The sequence below is a fragment of the Lemur catta genome, chromosome 18 (genome assembly GCF_020740605.2).
Source record: "Lemur catta isolate mLemCat1 chromosome 18, mLemCat1.pri, whole genome shotgun sequence".
Taxonomy (NCBI): Eukaryota; Metazoa; Chordata; class Mammalia; order Primates; family Lemuridae; genus Lemur; species Lemur catta.
In genome coordinates this window covers 33,428,617-33,447,109 of record NC_059145.1, presented here as the reverse complement: position 1 = coordinate 33,447,109, position 18,493 = coordinate 33,428,617, and the positions used below count along the sequence as shown (strand labels likewise).

At 37.2% G+C, this 18,493-nt stretch overlaps 1 protein-coding gene across 2 annotated transcripts in view; it reads left to right on the top strand.

Moving 5' to 3' along the window:
• The first annotated feature begins 7,472 nt into the window (after window positions 1-7,472).
• CCDC66 (coiled-coil domain containing 66) overlaps window positions 7,473-18,493 on the top strand; it is a 38,360-nt gene continuing 27,339 nt past the window's right edge. The window contains exons 1-4 of one of the 2 annotated variants that reach the window (XM_045530842.1): window positions 7,473-7,565; window positions 9,588-9,652; window positions 10,358-10,383; window positions 17,939-18,383. In XM_045530842.1, coding sequence (XP_045386798.1) covers window positions 7,555-7,565; window positions 9,588-9,652; window positions 10,358-10,383; window positions 17,939-18,383 — 547 coding nt within the window. In that variant the 5' untranslated portion in view covers window positions 7,473-7,554. The remainder of the gene's footprint in view (window positions 7,566-9,587; window positions 9,653-10,357; window positions 10,384-17,938; window positions 18,384-18,493) is intronic. The other variant, XM_045530843.1, reaches the window with a different exon arrangement.

Sequence of the window (18,493 nt, the reverse complement as noted above, 5' to 3'; positions counted from 1 at the left end):
AAGTTTTATTTCTTCCTTCCCAACCTATATACTCTTTTTTTTTTTTGTCTGAGCTCAGAGTAAGGCTAAGTTCTAGGATTAGCTCAGACTTCCAGTCTGATGCTGAAAAGCGATGGTGAGAAGGGACATTCTTGCTTTGTCCCGAATCTTAGTGAGAAAGCTTCAAATTTTTCACCATTAAGTGTGATATTAGCTGTAGGGTTTTTTTGTAGATATTCTTTATCAAGTTGAGGAAGTTCTACCCTATTGAGAGATTTTAAGCAGCAGAGTTACATGGATTCACATTTTAGAAATCATTCTGGCTACAGAGTGTAGACCAGTTAGAAGGCTATTGGAATACTCCCAGGGAGCAATGAGTGTGGTCCTAACTAGAGGCAGGCAGTGGACATGGAGAGAGATTGAGGATAATTTAGAATCATCCACTTATGAACTGAAAGGGACCTTAGACAGCTCTTGCCCCCTCTTTCTTTTATATGAAGAATCTGAGGTCAGAGAGGGTTAATTGACTTACTTCAGTAGTGACTTTCTTACTCTTCCTCCACTGCTCTTTTGATATTTCTGATAAGTGGTGTTTCTCAGAGTCGTCCAATTAAGACCTTCACACCCATACAACTTAACGTAATTTAATTTTGCTTTTGTCTAACGTCACAGTCCTTTGGTTTGTATTGTATCATCTGGTTCTGGAGACAGAGAAGACTGCTAATGAACTTGCTCTTTGGAGCTGCAGTCACAATTGAATTAAAAACACCGCTTGATAGCAACGATGTGCAAGGAGGATAAGTGAGCTCCACAAATGGAGGGTGTGGGAAGGCCTTCTTGGTCATGTATTTCTGAAAATGTTTTTGAATAGTTTTAAGCAAAGCTGCAGAAATCAATGAACAGGCTTAGGATGCAGCAGGGTTTTATTTATTTGTTTTGTGCATACTATCTAAATGAGTCTGCCAAAGTCCATCTAGAAAGAAAACGAAAAAAGTCAATGTCAGAGTCCTTAGGCATTGACTGTGAAAAAGGAATCTAGGTTGTCCTGAGAGCAGCAGGTCTCACAGTTACACATAGATCTGAAGCCATTGGTTTTCACCATTAATCCAAATGACACTGGGCCAACTACAGATGCTTGATATATATATCATGCACACAATTTACTATTCTAATGTAAATTCAGCCTGAGTGGTGCACTGCCACACACTGCTGGTCATAAATGTCTAAGTATGTCTGATAAGTTGGTTGGGTGGGCCTGCTATAAATGAATTTACCAGAGACTCCTGCAAGGTCCTAAGGAGAAGAAAGACCTCAATAGTAGGGACTTTGCCTGCACACACCATAAAAATCAAGTGAAGGTGCTCAAAATCATTAGTTATTAGTTATCCAGATTAAAACCACAGTGAGATACAATTTCACATCCACTAGGACGGCTAACATTAAAAGCCCAACAATACCAAATGTTGGTGAATACGTGAAGCTACTAGAACCCTTATCCTCATACATTGTGAGTGTGACATGGTACAATCTCTTTGGAAAACAGTCTGGTAGTTCCTTAAACAAATTTGAAAGTACCTGCTGTAAGACTCAGCAGTTCCTCTCCTAGGTCCTTACCCATAAGAAATGAAAACTCATATCCACAAAGAGACTTGTACAAGGGTTTATAGAGCAGCTTTTTAAAAAATAATAATCCCAAGTTACAAATGATTCAAATATTCAAAAAATATATTGTCATATATTCACATAGTGGAACACTACATAGAAATAAAAAAGAATGAAACCCTATACTCACCAAGCTTGATGGACCCACAATGTTTTTGCTAAGTGAAAGAGACCAGACTGAAAAGCCTACCTGCATGATGCCATTTATGGGAAGTTTTAAAACAGACTAAACCAATCGATGGTAATAGAAATCAGAGCAGTGATTTGCTTATAGAAAGGGGTGGGGATTGATAGAAGCGGGTACAAGAGAACATTCTGGGGTTGCAGAAAAGATCTATATCTTGATTTGAGTTGTGGCTAAATGTGTATATATGTTTACCACAACTGTTCAAGCTGTGCTCTTAAGATCTGTGCATTTTATTGTATGTAATTTTTACCTTAGTTTTTTAAATGGGAAAAAACTGAGTGATCTAAAACTCTGTAAGTCACTGGGCTCAAGCAGTACTTCTTTGGTAACAATACTAATTACTTCCAACATCTACATGGCACTTATGTGTCAGCAGCACTCTAAGCGCTTTGGATATATTAGACTCACTTATTCCTCACAAGAACCCTTTAAAGTAGAGTACTATTTTTTATTCCTATTGCATCAATGAAGAAAATGAAGGAGATGAAGTTAATAACTTTCCAAAATCACACAGCTAGTAAGCAACAGAGCTGAGATCTGAATCCAGGCAGTTTGGTTCCAAAGCTCTAAAAAACTATGCTATGCACTAAAACAGAATACAACACAAAGAGCATGCATTTTTCCTTCCCCACAGGTGTCTTGCAGCTTGAGTACCTCAAGGACTCTAGTGCACTACTGGTGCGACCTGTAAGTACTTTGGAGACACTTAGCTTGGGCTAAGATCACCCAGGAGCAGGTTGGGGCAAGATTACTGTCAATGTGACACTCTTTGTACTACAAGGCAGTGATATCTGTGGAAACCACGCTGCATATAAATGAAAGGTATGATTATAATTTCTCTGACCCTCATGTACCCTTGAATAATCAAGATTCACAGCATTTTACTAACCTCTCTTTTTCTTGGGGAATGTACCTCAGGCAGATCAGAAAGGAGGATGTGCTGTTAAGGGATGCTACACCTGGGAACTTGATCTTTGATTCTTATCTCACAGTATGCTTGGAAGATGGGGAAGAGTTTTGTACTGTTAATAGTTTCTTGTACCTGATGAACAGGTAGGCAGAGAAGAATGGTGTGAAGAGGGTATAAAAATATGTAAGACATGCCTTATTGAAAATGCAGAAAACAAAATACAAATCACCCCTGACTATTAGGTGAAATATTGTTAGGGAACAGTATATTTGCATAGTGCCAAAGTATCAGCCCCCAGGTTATTTAACAACTGCAAAGGGGAAAACGGACAATTACAATAGAGAGATGGGGCAATGTCTTAGTCTGTTTTGCAGTTGCTATAAAGGAATATCTGAGACTGGGTAATTTATAAAGAAAAAATTATTTGGCTACAATTCTGTGGACTGGAAGATTGTGCAGCTGATGAAAGCTTCAGGCTGCTTCCACCTCTGGTGAAAGATGAAGGGGAGCCAGTGTGTGCAGAGATCACATGGAGAGAGAGGAAGCAAGAGAGAGAAGGGAGGTATCATTCTCTTTTTCATAACCAGCTCTCTCAGGAACTGATAGAGCAAGAACTCAGTCATACACACTCCCATCCCAGGGAGGGCATTAATCTATTCATGAGGGGTCCACCCCCATGACCCACACACTTCCCAGGAGGCCCCAACTTCAACACTGGGATCAAATTTCAACAGGAGGTTTGAGAGAACAAACATCCAAATTATAGCAGGCATCCACCTGCCTGCTATAATTCAAATTTGGCCACATGAATAGTAGGACAACTTGATGTGATGTACTATGAACCAAACAACATCACCTCAAAGTATTACCGAAATGTTTAACTTGAATATTCCAGGAAACCTAGAGGATAGAGGAATAAGGTAAACACCACCATGAGGAAACAATCAGTCAAATCCAGATTGTGGGCCATTCTACAATACAAGTGGCTTTTCAAAAAGTCTTTTCAAAAAGTCAGCACTGACTACAGCCATACTACTCTGAAAGTGCCTGATCTCATCTGATCTCAGAGGCTAAGCAGGGTTAGGCCTGATTAGTACCTGGATGGGAGACAAAAAGTCAGTATCATTAAAAATAAGTGGGGTGACTATTCTATATTTAAAAAAGAGTAAAGAAAGGTGACATTAGCAAAATGATGGAGTAGGCTACTTTAAGTACTAGTCTTCCACCTAAAAAAAATAAATAAATAAAGCAAAAAAAAAAAAAAAACCACACAAAAAAAGCAGAAATGGTCAGAACCAAAGAAGCTATAATTAAAAAAAAGTGTTGAGGATGGAGAGAAATTAGAACCCTGGAATGTAAAATGGTGCAACTGCTGTGGAAATGGTTTGTCAGCTTCTTAAAAAGTTAATGCTAGAATTACCATTTGACCCAGTAATTCCACTGCTAGATGTATACCAAAAGAATTAAAAACACGGATTTAAACAGATATTTGCACACAAGTTATTCACTACAGCATTGTTCACAACAACCAAAAGATAGAAACAACTCAAATGTCCATCCATGAATGGATAAACAAATTATGGTTTATACATACAATGGGATATTAGTCAATCATAAAAAGAGATGTTCTGATACATACTAAAACATGGATGAATCTTGAAAACATTATGCTAAGTGAGAGAAGCCAGATACAAATACTGTATGATTCCACTTATATGATATGAAATATTTAGAATAGGCAAATTCATAGAGACAGAAATGAGATTAGAGGTTAGTAAGGATTGGGGGAGGAAGGAATGAGGAGTTATTGCTTAATGGGACAAGAATTTTTGTTTGGGGTATTGAAATAGTTTTGGAAATATATAGTGGTGATGTTGTACAACATTGTGCCACTAAACTGTACACTTGAAAATGGTTAAAATGGCAAATTTTATTACATATATTACAACAATAAACAGTAAAAATTTTAAAGGTTTGTTAACAACCAAATGTAATGTGCAATCCTTGATTGGCTCTTGCTTTTGAAATAAAGAGCCTAGAAGATATTCTTAAGACAAGTGGGGGAAATTAAATAGGAATGGGACATTAGATGTTCTAAGAAATTGTTAATTGTTAGGTGTAATAATGGTGCTGTGGTTACATAGGAAAATACTTATTCTTAGGAGATGCATGCTGTAATGTTTAGGGGTAAAGTGTTGCAATATCTGTAACTTACTTGCAAATGTGTGTGTGTGTGTGTGCATGTCCTGGAGCCCATACATGTGTAGAAAGGGAGAGAGACAGAAAGCAGATGTAGTAAAATATTAACAATTGTCAAATCTAGGTAGAGGGCATATAGATGTTCATTGCACTATTTTGTCATTTTTTTGTATGTGTAAACATTTTCACAATAATGGAAGTTAGAAACAAAGTAACATTTTAAAAGTCAAACCATTCTAAGATTAAAATGTACAGCCTTTACACAATGGTGCTTGAAGTAAAAAGTACAATTTTTATTATGGTTTTAACAATGTGCTATAGTAAATAATTTTCTGAGTAAGCAAAATTTCTGAATTACAATAAAGTAACAGAAACGTTATTTCACAATTTTTTTATTTTAGAAATTATTTTAGGCATTATATGTCAGAGAAAGAAATCCCGTTATTATTTTTTACTTTCTAAAAATTTATAAAAATCAAATCATTAACTTTTCTGCTCTTGAGTCTCCTAATGTGTAATAGATTTATAATGGTAGTCAGTCTCAACTTCTTTCTGGATGTATTTATATTTATAATAAATATAAATAATAGAATATTGTCACAATGGTGTTTAGAAACATGTTGAAGATGAGATAGCTGCATTGTAATGCCGCTTGGATGGAACGGTCTTTCTTTTTTGAATTTCTGGTAACTTCTCTAAAAATAATTAGTAAATGAGACATGCTGTAATAATAAACTCTACATATAAAAATTTTTATTTTATTTTATTTTATTTTATTTTTTTTTTGAGACAGAGTCTCACTTTGTTGCCCGAGCTAGAGTGCCGTGGCATCAGCCTAGCTCACAGCAACCTCAAACTCCTGGGCTCAAGCAATCCTCCTGCCTCAGCCTCCCGAGTAGCTGGGACTACAGGCATGCGCCACCAAGCCAGGCTAATTTTTTCTATATTTTTAGTTGTCCAGCTAATTTCTTTCTATTTTTTTTTAGTAGAGATGGGGTCTCACTCTTGCTCAGGCTGGTCTCGAACTCCTGAGCTCAAATGATCCACCCGACCTCGGCCTCCCAGAGTGCTAGATTATAGGCGTGAGCCACCGTGCCCAGCCAAAAATTTTTATTTTAAAATCATTTGATACATGCACTAGAATTTATTTTATGACATGTTGCTATTGAAATCACTATAATATTCTAGAATCTCCCTTTTTCAATAAAAACCTGGTTAACCATTTAAAAAAAAGTCAAACCACTATACCTCCCCCAAAATACTCCCATCAACATGCTGGTTTAAATCCTTTCAGCCTTTTTTCCTCCTGTGCATAAGAAAAAAGTATCCCTGTAAAATAACAACAACATGGGAGCAAATGTATTTATCTGTTTCTTCAGTCAAGTAAGTCAACAAATGTTCATTTAAGTATATCCAACACAGATCAGGTACAAAAATGAATATTAAAAGATCTCTTTGAGTTTTCCCTGAATGTACCATGAGAATTCAATATGCCTCATTTTTTTTTTATCAACTATAGTTTTAAATACATGAAAAAATTGTGACCTTTTAGCAACTACGTTATAATTTAGGGGCATCTTCATCATGAAATATCATTCAGTCAAATTTAATAGCTGTTGTTGGCATTTTTAATTTTTGCTGTTCATCATTTAACAAATATTTGCTGTCTACACCGTGCAGTGCCAGGTGCTGTGGCTACAGAAATGTGCAAGACATCAACTCTCTGCCCCTTTAAAGCTCACTCTGGCACAGGATCTTAAATGCATTAACTGCCCTGATCCAAAGGGCTTCGTGCAGAAGTGACGTTTAAATTGAGACTTGAAGGATCCCTGGGAGTTAGTCGTACAACTCTGGAGAGGAACATGGGCTGTGGCTTTAAACTACTCGGCTGTGGTCAGTAACTCTGGGCAAGTTGCTTAACTTCTCTGTGCCTCAGAGATAATGTAAGACTTAAATGATAGACATGAGGGCTTAGTTCCATGTCCGGCACAGTAACAGCTAAATTTATTGAGCACTTGTCATTGCTGCTATTTAAAAAGAGCTACAAGGTGCTAGGATTAATGCGGGGTCACAGCAAAAAACAAGACATTCCAGTATCTGCCCTAGATATCCCACCTCCCCCAGCTTTTTTTGTACTAAAATAAGCCTCTCTTCCAAACATAAACCGTAGAAAATGTTAATTTCCTTAAAACATTTATGCTTTTTGTTTCTCCCTATTTTTGCCACCTTCACCTGAGTCTGGCCCTTAAGGATTTTACAGTGCAGTGCATAACAGAGACACTTTGCAGTTTTATTCAAGGTCTTTTGTTGGTTTTTTTTTTGGTAAAGTTTCATTTCTCCTAGGGCTCCTTGTGCAACTTGGGAGGACACGATTGCAAGGAGCACAGGCCTTCACCACCGACTTGTTTTTAATAGAATCGCCAGCTGGATCAGATCGAATCCCCTGGAGTCCCGCCCCGGCTAAGCGCACCCGCCAGTACACCCCACTCTGATTGGTCCATCCTCCGGCTCGCCAGCATGCCTGAATCCAATCGGTGCATTGCTTGTTGAGAGGCGGCCGGCAACCGTGGTACACAAGGGGCTTGAGCGTCCTGTGGAGAGAGTGGGCGGTCAGGCCATGAACTTGGGGTAAGCTGGGGCGAGGGAGGTGGTCGTCAGAGGAGATGGGGGTGGTGGGTCTGCGTTGGCCCTTCGAGTTTTTCGCGGGGAACCTTCCGCACCCTCGCCACCCCGAGCGGCTGAGCCCAGTTCCCTAGGGAGAGAGGGGCTAGGGGAAGGGGCGGCCCTTAGACGCCGCAGACCTCACTGTTTCACTTCGTAACTCTCGTTAAAACTGTCTGCGAACCCCTTTGCGTCTTCTTATTTACCTCAGGATGGGGAGGGAAGAGAGGCGTGGAGGAAAGGAGAGAAACGGTGAGGGAAGCTAAAGAAAGCTTAGCGGCTTCCCGGGAAGGAATCCTGGCGCAGGCCCTGGGTCCTCGCCAGCCTGACTTTGGAGTCTGAGCGGAGTGTTGGAGCGCGCAGGTGAACACGGGCTTCTCAAGGGGTCGGTGTATAACCAGTGCCTGGCACCTAACAGCGCTCATTAAGTAGTGGTTGAATAAATAAAAAGGACTGTTGGGTGGTCTTCATCACTCTGAAGTTTGTTAGTTTTAGAAGATGAAAAGCCACTAAATTCAGACTTAACTACGCATCGTTCAGTAAATAATGTTTTAGAATCTGGGCTTATAGAAATAAGATAGTCTGGCCCTTAAGGATTTTACAGTGCATTGCATAGCAGAGATATTTGGCAGTTTTGTTCAAGGTCTTTTTTTTTTTTTTTTTTTGGTAAAGTTGCACCAACGTAAACATAAACTGTTCATAACCTTGCAACAGGGAAACCCTTAAAACCTATTCTTTCCAATGTTTTACCTTTAATAATTAAGTTGAGGCAATTTGATTTCCTCTACCTAAGCAACACCGAAGATTTCGCTTTTTTTTTTTTTTTGAGACAGAGTGTCACTTTGTTTCCCAGGCTAGAGTGAGTGCCGTGGCGTCAGCCTAGCTCACAGCAACCTCAAACTCCTGGGCTCAAGCCAGTGCCTCAGCCTCCTGAGTAGCTGGGACTACAGGCATGCACCACCGTGCCTGGCTAATTTTTTTTATATATTTTTAGTTGTCCAGATAATTTCTTTCTATTTTTTAGTGTGTGGAGGGGGGCGGTCTGGGCTCTTGCTCAGGCTGGTCTCGAACTCCTGAGCTCAAATGATCCACCCGCCTTGGCCTCCCAGGGTGTTAGGATTACAGGCGTGAGCCACGAGGCCCAGCCGATTTCACTTTCTTAATCAGACCTTTTCCAAACTGTCTCCATGGACTACACTGCTGGATTTAATTTTATCTCTTGGACTTGACTTTTGTACTCGTTAATGTCCCCCTTTTTTATTTCCTCTTTGTAAGACTGTGAATTACTGTATCGACTGCCATTTTTATTTCGGCGGAGTTTTTATTTAGCACCTTAATAGACTTTCAAGTTTTGTTGGCAGTGTCTACTGTTACTTTATGCCATTGCTTTTGACATGCACATATTCAGCATCATAGCAACCCAAGTTCATTGTAGGTTTATAGATGTGGTTGTAGCAAAAGTGTCACTGAATATGAATATGTATTATTTAAAATATTCAAAATTTGGAACTCCGCTCACTCAGTTGATAACCTTGGCATTATAGTCATATTAAGGTGCTCTAGCACTCCACAGACTATATTAGTCATGAATTCTTTATGAAACTAATAAATAGTGGTTAATTATGTCTTGCTCGTTTAACTTAGCTGAGTGGTTTTGGTAACAGCATTATTTTTTCCAGGCTAGGGTTAAATGATGGTATGATAACTGAAATAAGTTAATGCTTACCAATAACAAAAATGAAGTTGCAAGTTAAAGATGAACAAATTCTTGTATTATTGAAAAGTTTCAAGAAGAATTTTCTCCCTGTAGGTATTAGTTTTATCTTTAATTGAAAAACATTTTTATTTAAAAGACTAGTTTGATATGTACAAGATTCCTTTATAAATTCAAAAGAATAGATTTGCTTTCAAGGTTCAGGTGAACATTTCTGGCTATTTAAAATGTTACTGTTAGTTAAAAATGACATACAACTTTTTTTTATATTGCAGAGATGGTTTAAAGCTTGAAACTGAATTACTGGATGGAAAAACCAAGCTAATATTGTCTCCATATGGTATGCTGTGTTACTAGAAATCCAAAAAGTTAACTTACAAAATTCATACATAAAATTTATATTAGCTTAACAGACTTTTTGCTTGTAATAGAATGATGTTTAAATGATACTTTGAAAATATTTATTTCCTTAAACTTCTTAAAATTTACTGTTAGCTGTGGAGACTTCATTGACTTAAAAAAAAATTTACCAAGGAAAATCAGATTAATCGCTGCTTACTATTGTCAGTATTCAGATTCATAATATTTAGTGTTCCAGTATATTTTATGTGGAATGTATCTGTTCCTTGTATTTGCATATAGCAAATATCCTTATTGTCTGATAAATATTATAGGTTCAATTTATGTCATTATGTTTTTTGAAAGGCTGTTATTTGAGAAAATTTATGGTAAGACCACAGTGAAATGCTAGTAGCTTTCAGTATTAATTTTAAAACTGAGTGTACTTTGGTAGTCTTGTTCATATTGTTTTTTTTCTGATCTGTTTATAGTTTTACGTTGGAAAGATAACCAAAATAAACAAAAATGAAATAAATAGTTGAACCACAGTGTGAAAGTTAAAACACTCAGCCAGGATCTAAACTTAATGCTTTTTGGGATATTGCTATCTTAACATCTTAAAATTAATACTAATTAAAATTTTCTTTCATGACTGCCTTAGTATATTTTTGGTTGATAGTTTAGTAATTTCTTTTTTCTTTTGTAGACCATAAATCAAAAATTTCTGTGAAGGTAAGCCAAATGACTTTGACCTGACCTGTTTTCAAATGTAAAATGCAGTTTTCTTTACAGTGGTTAGAAAATAATTCCTGGGAAGTTTCAGAGTATTCTGAGGGGTTTGGAATGATGGTGAAAAGTTACAGTTTTCTTGCTACCAGGCTGGTCCTTTCACAGAAATGGAATCATAATTTTCAGTTTAAAAAGCTGTATAGAATGCTTTTCTCTAGATCAGTACTGTCCAGTAAAGCTTTCTGGGTTAATGGAAATGTTCTAAAATCAATATGGTAGCCGCTAGCCTTGTGTAGTTACTGAGCGTATAAAAAGTGGCTAGTGTGACTGAGGAATTGACTTTCTAATTTCACTTAATGTGTAATTTAAATTTAATAGCTATTGGACAGTGCAGCTCCAGAGATCTTTAAAAATAGATACTTAGACATTAGTGCAAAAATATTTTTTCTTTTCATATTCAAATTCCATTTGCCCACACCAAAAGGTAAGTTTGATTCACAAATTCTAGCATGCATTTAGCTCTCTCCTTTAAAAGATGGCAATTGTGCTTAATCGTACGTTTCCTCTTAAATTAATTTTTCTTTATCAGGAATCCATTGTGTCTTTTTCTACAAAATACATTACTATAAATTTTTTCTTCTTTCTTTTATACCCACTTTACAGATAATAAAAAATATTTTGATACTGCTATTTTTCTTATTCCATATTTTTTTTTCAGTTTGTGGATTAACATTGGCAGGAATTTCTCCTCTCCTCTTCCATAACTTACCATAGCCGTTTTTTCTTTTCATCATTGCAAACCCAGTTTGGAGGATGCAGCACTTTACCCTTCAACTCTGAGCCCTTGATGGCTTTGTTATTTCTTCCAGGGCTAATCAGGGTGGAGAAGTTGTTTGAGTACCCAGAATGTCACTCAATAAATGGGTGATGATGATCAGAGCAATTCTATAAGCTACTTATAAAAATTATTCCTCTCTATGTATATAGTTATATACCTTAAGAGCTTCCTTATTCACAGAATACAGATTGTATATTATTTCCTAGCCTTTTCCTATTAAAATATTATAACTAAGTGCTGTTATTTGAGTCACATTAATGAATATAGTGCCCTTTTTCAAGCTCTTAGGTGAAAAGCTACTTATAATGGTTGATTTCTATCTTCTGCAGGCCTCTATTCTCTTTCACATGTTACCTCTTCCTGTTGATATCTTTAATGGATTTGCTATAGTAGCCACATATGTGAAGACATTTCACTATCTTTTTAACCAACTCAGAACATCTGGAAATCCCTTTATAGGCCTATAATAAACAAAGTTACTAGTCTTAAACTTTTGTGTATTAGTCTTGGACTTTGCATTACAAAATTCTATCAACCGTCCAGGGGTACTTTATCCTGGGATTTTTTTCCACGGTAACTAATACGTTCTTTGCTTATGTTAATCTTAAATTGTTTACTGTCTTAAATTGTGTTCATCCCTATTGCAGTTGGGCCTCCAAAAAAAAAAAATGATGCACCTACGTTTGCTTTCTGTATTGATTGTTTTCAAGGAGTTTCTCTTCTTATATTTATAGAGGTTGCAGAGATCTTCCTCCTTCCTTTTTTGCTCTTCACAGAAGATAAAACACCAAAATCAGCAGTACTTACCTTTTTGTTTTAACTGTTCTTTAATCTCTTACTTCCCACATTTCTGCAGTTATATAATGACTTCTCTTTTCTGTAAGTTATTTATGAATTCTCTCTACATAGTGCTTTTTTCCTTCTGGGGTAAGCTTCTGAGTGACCTCACCACATATAGTTTTGTGTTTTCTCTATTCCCCACTGGTTGAATTGGTGTCATCTCCACCTTGTGTTCTTTAAACATAGCCAAACTATATCTCATTTTCATCGTTTCACACATGTGTGGTCAGAGTGTTTTCCCAAGTCTATCAAAATCTCTCCTGCATTTTTCTTTAATCTGCTGTAATGAAGTAAAGATGGTTACAAGTCTAATTTTTTAGGCTTATAGGAAGAGAAATGAAAGAAATACAAATGATTCAGTGTCATAAGTAATTTATACAAATAATGGATTTTAAAACTCTTAAAATGGTCTCAAATATTAGTTGAAATATAAAACATTAAAAATTTTTTCATGGGGATTTCTACATGTGAGAATTAGTGACATATGAAAGGATGTATGCAATATTAGTACTAGGTAGCACATTTTATATTTAAAATGTTATTTTGATGCCTTCTGGCATTGGGATCCTGGCCCCATATAAATTGTGAAGTCAGCCATTATTAAACAAATGCATTGAATATTGTCTTTATGATATGAAAAATATTGGTAAAATTAAAACTAGGTGAAAGAACAACATGCTATATAAGTGTTTTATGAAATGAAAGCCCTGTTTGATCTATTAATTTTTATCTAATCCAGTAAACACTTGGGAAATGATTTGAGCTAGGTTGCTTTTTCTTATTTAGTAACCTGAACATGATTGAATCTTTATTTTGTGGTTCCTGATTTTTTTTGCTGCCTCTGTTCATTGTTCCTCTCTGGCTTTAAACTCTCTGTTTCTAGAATTAGGGGTATCGTGGTCAGGTAAATAGTATAGTACAGATAGAATAAAATGAATGCTGTAGTAGAGTTATAAAAAGGAGAAAATATTGGAAAGAGTAGCTCCTTCTGGTTTGAGGAGACCAGGGCATGATTCATAAATGATGTGACATTTTATTGTATTAATTTATATATTTATTTTAGAACCAAGAGATAAAAGCAAGAGTGACATTTTAATTAGAATTTTAAAGGTGAGGGAGATATCAAAGAAGTAGGGAAGCGTACTCCAAGTATAGAGAAAGTAGTGAGCAAAAGGTACAAAGCGTAGGTTGAATTTGGGGAATAGTGTGTACCTCAGGGGAAGCATGGAATATAAAGTGGGGGTATTGTCATGAAGAGTTTGAGTGTATACTCAAGGACTTTGAACTTATAATTTGCATGTGGCGAGCCTAAAGGACTTTTGAAAAGGGGACTAGGTATGATCTAATTTGTGTTTTTAGGAAAGGGCTTTGGGCAGCTCTTTGAAGGATGGGTTATCATAACTGGGAGACCAATTAAATGCCAATTACAGTGTTCAGAGAGTCTTAGGATGCCTGAACTTGTATAGTAGCTAGAAGAGTGGAAAGAAGGGGACAGAAATGAGAGACTTTCAAAATATAAGGGAATGGGGGATGTACTGCACTTCTTAGCTTTGTTTTTTTTTATTTTTATTTTATTTTTAAGAGGTGGGGGATCTTGCTCTGGCTGGAGTGCATTGGTGCGATTATAGCTCTCTGTAACCTCAAATTCCTGGGCTCAAATTATCCTCTTGCCTTAGCCTCCCAAAGCACTGGCATTATAGGCGTGAGCCTATAATGTGCTTGGTGTTTCTTAGCAGCTTAAGTGAGGTAAACTGATAAGGGAACTGAAATATTCAGCTCTTCCCCCAAAAAAGACCTGTATGAGTCAAAGAACAGTGAGATCAGTAGGAGATAGGGTAGTTGGAGACTAACTGAGGTGGTAGAGTTTAGCTTTGTAAGCCAGGTGCAGTCTGCTGATAATTTGCTTGATCTACACAGTGGGTTGTCAAAAACTAGAATGAATTGCCAATGTCAAAATACTGGAAAGTTGAATGTAAAATCTGACATTCTTGGTTCTCTTGAAATAGTGGAGGATTTAACATTTAGACTTAGATTCCTGTTTGACAGTGTAAGGTGATTCTGAGTGGTGGCTGTCTTCTAAAAGTGCTCTTCTTCAGTTCATCCCAATTCCCGTTCAGTCTAATTCATGGGAGGTATTTTTGTTTGCCACCTCTCATTTAGAGAATTAGTTATACTAAAATAGCTGCAGGGATGGGAGGGTGAAAAGGCACTTTAGATTGAGATATTGTATAGTCAGAAACCTAAACCCAGGATTAAACAAGGTATAAGTGAGGTGAAGAAGATAATAAGACATCTCATGACTGATGCTGCGGGTATGGTTTGAAAAGTAGGTTGAAATGTGATTGGCTAATTGGTCATTATGGTTGTATACTTTGGAATTTCTTGAAAGACAAAAATTTGGCTGTGATAAGCCAGATAAAAGTCATTATGGCTTCTAACCCCCTCTTTGACAGTAAGGATCTTGTCTTACTCCTCTTTATAGCCTCAACACTTTTCCCATAGTGGTGAGCACATAAAAAGGAACACTTGGTATTGATTGAATGATTGTTCAATTGTTATAGGTTAATTGGATTTGCAGAAATGTACAGTGGATTAAAGGGAGGATAGACTTGAGTTAGGTAGACTGTAATCTAGTAGTGATAATAAAAACCTGAATTTAGGCTTGTCGTCATGTGAATGGTAAGAAAAAGATAATTGGAAGGAAGAAATGACTAATCTTTGCTGATAAGCTAAAGAAGACACTGAAGAAAGAGAAAGAGTGAACGATGATTCCATGGTTCCTGGTCAGAGAGATTAGAAAAACAGTGCCCCAGTAATGGGGTATTTTGGAAAGTGGAACTAACTTGGGGGCGAGGTAAAGAATTCAGTGTTAGATGTAGCGTAGTTGAGGATATTCAACAAAAACACCTGCTCTGTTCCACTCAGCTGTTCTAGGTACTGGGGATACAGCAGTGAGTAAATCAGACAAAAATCTCTGCCCGGTGGAGTTAACAGTAGGAAGGTGTGGGATGGGCAGATACAAAGCAAAATGAATAAATACAGAATATTGCAAGATGAAAAAGTGCTATGGAGAAAAATAAAGGAGAGGGAAGAATCAGTGTCACCTTAGGGGCACAATAGCCCTGGGAAGAGGGAGAACTAGGATGGTGGGAGTGAGGGTAGAGTAGGAAATGTGCAATCTTAAATAGGGTGGTTAGGGAATGCTTCGCAGCTGATATTTGAGCAAAGATTTGAAGGAGGTGAGGGAACGAGCCATGTATAATAGAATATGAAGGCAGAATGTCCCAGGTAGAGGGATTGCTGAGTTCAAGGAACAACCAAGAAGCCCGTGTGGCTGGAGGCTAAGAGACAGAAAATAAAGTCAGATGTGAGAGAGATAATGGGGGCAAAAGAGGTAGGGGCATGGAGAGGTGCTCACAGATCATTCAGGCTTTCTAGAACATAGTGAGAAGTCCAACTTATCCTCTAGGTAAGACAGGACATCATTGGAGGCTTTTCAGGAGAGTGACATGATCTGACATACATTAAGGTAATCACTATGGCTTCTGTGTTGAGAATAGACTGGGGAGCAAGGATAGAAAGAGGGAGACCAGTTAGAAGGCTTTGCAGTAATTCTGGCAAGACCTAATAATGTCTTGGAGTAAAGAGGGTAGCAAGAGGGATGTTCAGGGGTGGTCAGATTCAGGATATGTTTTGAAGATGGAGCAAAACAATGTTTGATGACAGATTAAATATGGTATAATGAGAGAAGAGTCGAGGATAACTCCAAAATTTTTGGCATAAGCAACTGAGATGGGAAAGATTGTGAGGGAAGGAAGTTATTTAGGGGCAAGAGGGAGATCACGAGTTCAGTTTTGGACATGCTAAATTTGAAATGTCTATTAGAAGCCCAGTGGAAATGTTGGATAGGCAGATAGAACCTGAAGTGAGGGGAAAAGAACACCTGGACACAAAAATTTGGGAGTCATCAGCGTGGATGATATTTAGAGCCACAGGAGTAAATGAAAATAGTAAGTAAATGAGGAACTTAGAAATGAAATTCTGGGACTGATTCCTGGGCACTCAACCTTAAGAGGTCTGGGAGAAGGGGAAGAGCCAGCAAAACTGAGAAGGAGCAGTAAAGTAGGTCAAAGAAGAACCAGCACTGTGGAGTCCTAGAAGTGAAGTAGAGAAAGTGTTTCAAAATGGAAAGAGTAATCAACTGTCAGATGGAGCTCATAGGTCAAATAAGATGAGGAATTCGAGAATTGGTCGCTGTATTTGGCAATGTAGAAATTACTAGTGACCTTGAGCAGTTTTGGTGGGGTAGTGAAAGGATGAAAGCCTGGTTAGAATGGTATTATAGGAGATGAAAGGAGAAAGTGGGATCAAGAATTTTTTTAAGATGGTAAAATACTGGGTATTAGGCAGGTGGGAGGGGGGACGAGGGGATGAGTATAGTCACACCTAATGGGTGCGGTATACACTGTCTGGGGGATGGGCACACTTGTAGCTCTGACGGGGGGAGGGGGAGCAAAGGCAATATATGTAACCTAAACATTTGTACCCCTGTAATATTCTGAAATAAAAAAAAAATAAAAATCAAAAAAGAATTTTTCAGATGGTAAAATAATAATATATTTGTATGCAAATGGTGTGATCCAGCAGAAAAGAAAAAATTTATGGTTCAATAGAAAGCAAAGAATTGCTAGAGATATTCTTGAAAAAGAGAGACAGTTACAGGCAAGTGTACGAGTAATGACAGGGCATGTAGTTTGTATGGGTACAGATGGTGGTGTAGATTTAGTGGTGGAAACTTGAAGTTTTCTGCTAAATGCTTCTCTGTAAGATTTTCAGTGAAATATTAAGGTCTTCAGCTGAGAAAAGGATGGGAGAGAAAATGTTAGGGGTTTTGGGAAAGAGGAGAAGGTGGAACTATTAATAGTTACTAAAGGAATGAGAGAGTAAATGAGCTTGGGAATGTATGACTGCCAGGTAGCATTAAGAGCCGATCTGATATTCTTGTTTATGTGTTTAAGATGAATCCGGTTAGCATGACTCTGTTGTTTTTCTCCATAAGTGCAGGCGAAGAGTTGAATTTTACTGGAGTTGGGATTTGCCAAGTGTACATGACAAGAGAACAAAGCAAAGGAATTAAGAATGGAAGAGTGATGATTTTGGTTGATTGTAGAATTTAAGATTGTTAAGAATGAGAGCAAGAGGGTGGTGGTAGGATGGACAGATTATAGATCCTAGTAGAGTTAATTGTTGGAATTGGCATATGAGAGGGAGTACGTTGGGAAAAAATGGTCATTGTCCAGTGCTTGAAATTGCGATTATGGAGGAGTTGCAGTTATGAATAGTTAAAAGGTCAGTATAAGATGTCACTATGGGACATGGAGTAACTGAGGTAGCCTGGAGGACAACAGTATAGGGACAGAGTTTGAGGAAATGATAGGCCAAGATATTAGAAAAATTATCTATATGTATATGAAAACACAATAATTAGGAGTCATGTGAGAGACAGGGATGGTGACCCATGAGCTAAGATATTCAAGGAATAGTACTATGGTCTATTGATTCACTTCAATAAAATGGGTAGCCTGGGTGGTTTAATGACTATGAGGTTCAAAGCTGGAGTAGAATGAAGATGTCTTATAACAACTACAATAGAAGTTCTGTATTCTTCATTATCCTGAAGTAAAAGAATAATTTCTAGTTGTTGGAAGAAGCTTTCAAGTAAAGATTTACAACTGTTAAGCATTAATTTCTTATGGCTATATTATGTAACTAAATAGCAAAATGGAATAAAGGTTAGAAGACAGATTTATCATAGATTATATAGATAAAGATAATTGATTTTTCATGGACTGTTGTAAAGATATTCTTTTGTTTTAACAGATGGGAAGTAAGACTAGGATTGCAAAACATCCTTTAAGAATGAAACAAACTGGACACTTTCTAAAATCAACTCAAAATACTTGTGTCGAGAGTGAAAAACTTTTGCAGAAGACAGTTGGTTCAGAAACTTCACAGGTGAAAGGTGAAAAAACTGGAATGACTTTTTCATCCACTAAGGATTTATGTAAGCAATACATAAGTAAAGACTGTCTTCATATCCAGAGAGAGATTGCACCTGCCACCTCTCATATGCAGAAGACTAGAAGCACTGTAAGTACATCTCTAGGAGCTAAACAAAAGCCTCACAAAAAACACATCACAGCTGGAAACACAAAGAGCAGTTTGGTGTGTCTAACACAAGACCAACTACAACAGATTTTAATGACTGTAAACCAAGGAAATCGATCTATTTCCCTGAATGACAATGGAACGAAGGAAGAAAAAAGTAAGATTATTATAAAGTTTTAATGAATGTTAATTTTCTCAACATGCATTTCAAAATTTCATATTTATTGGGTTTTAGGTAACTGTGCCTTTTAAATTCTGCTTTAACAT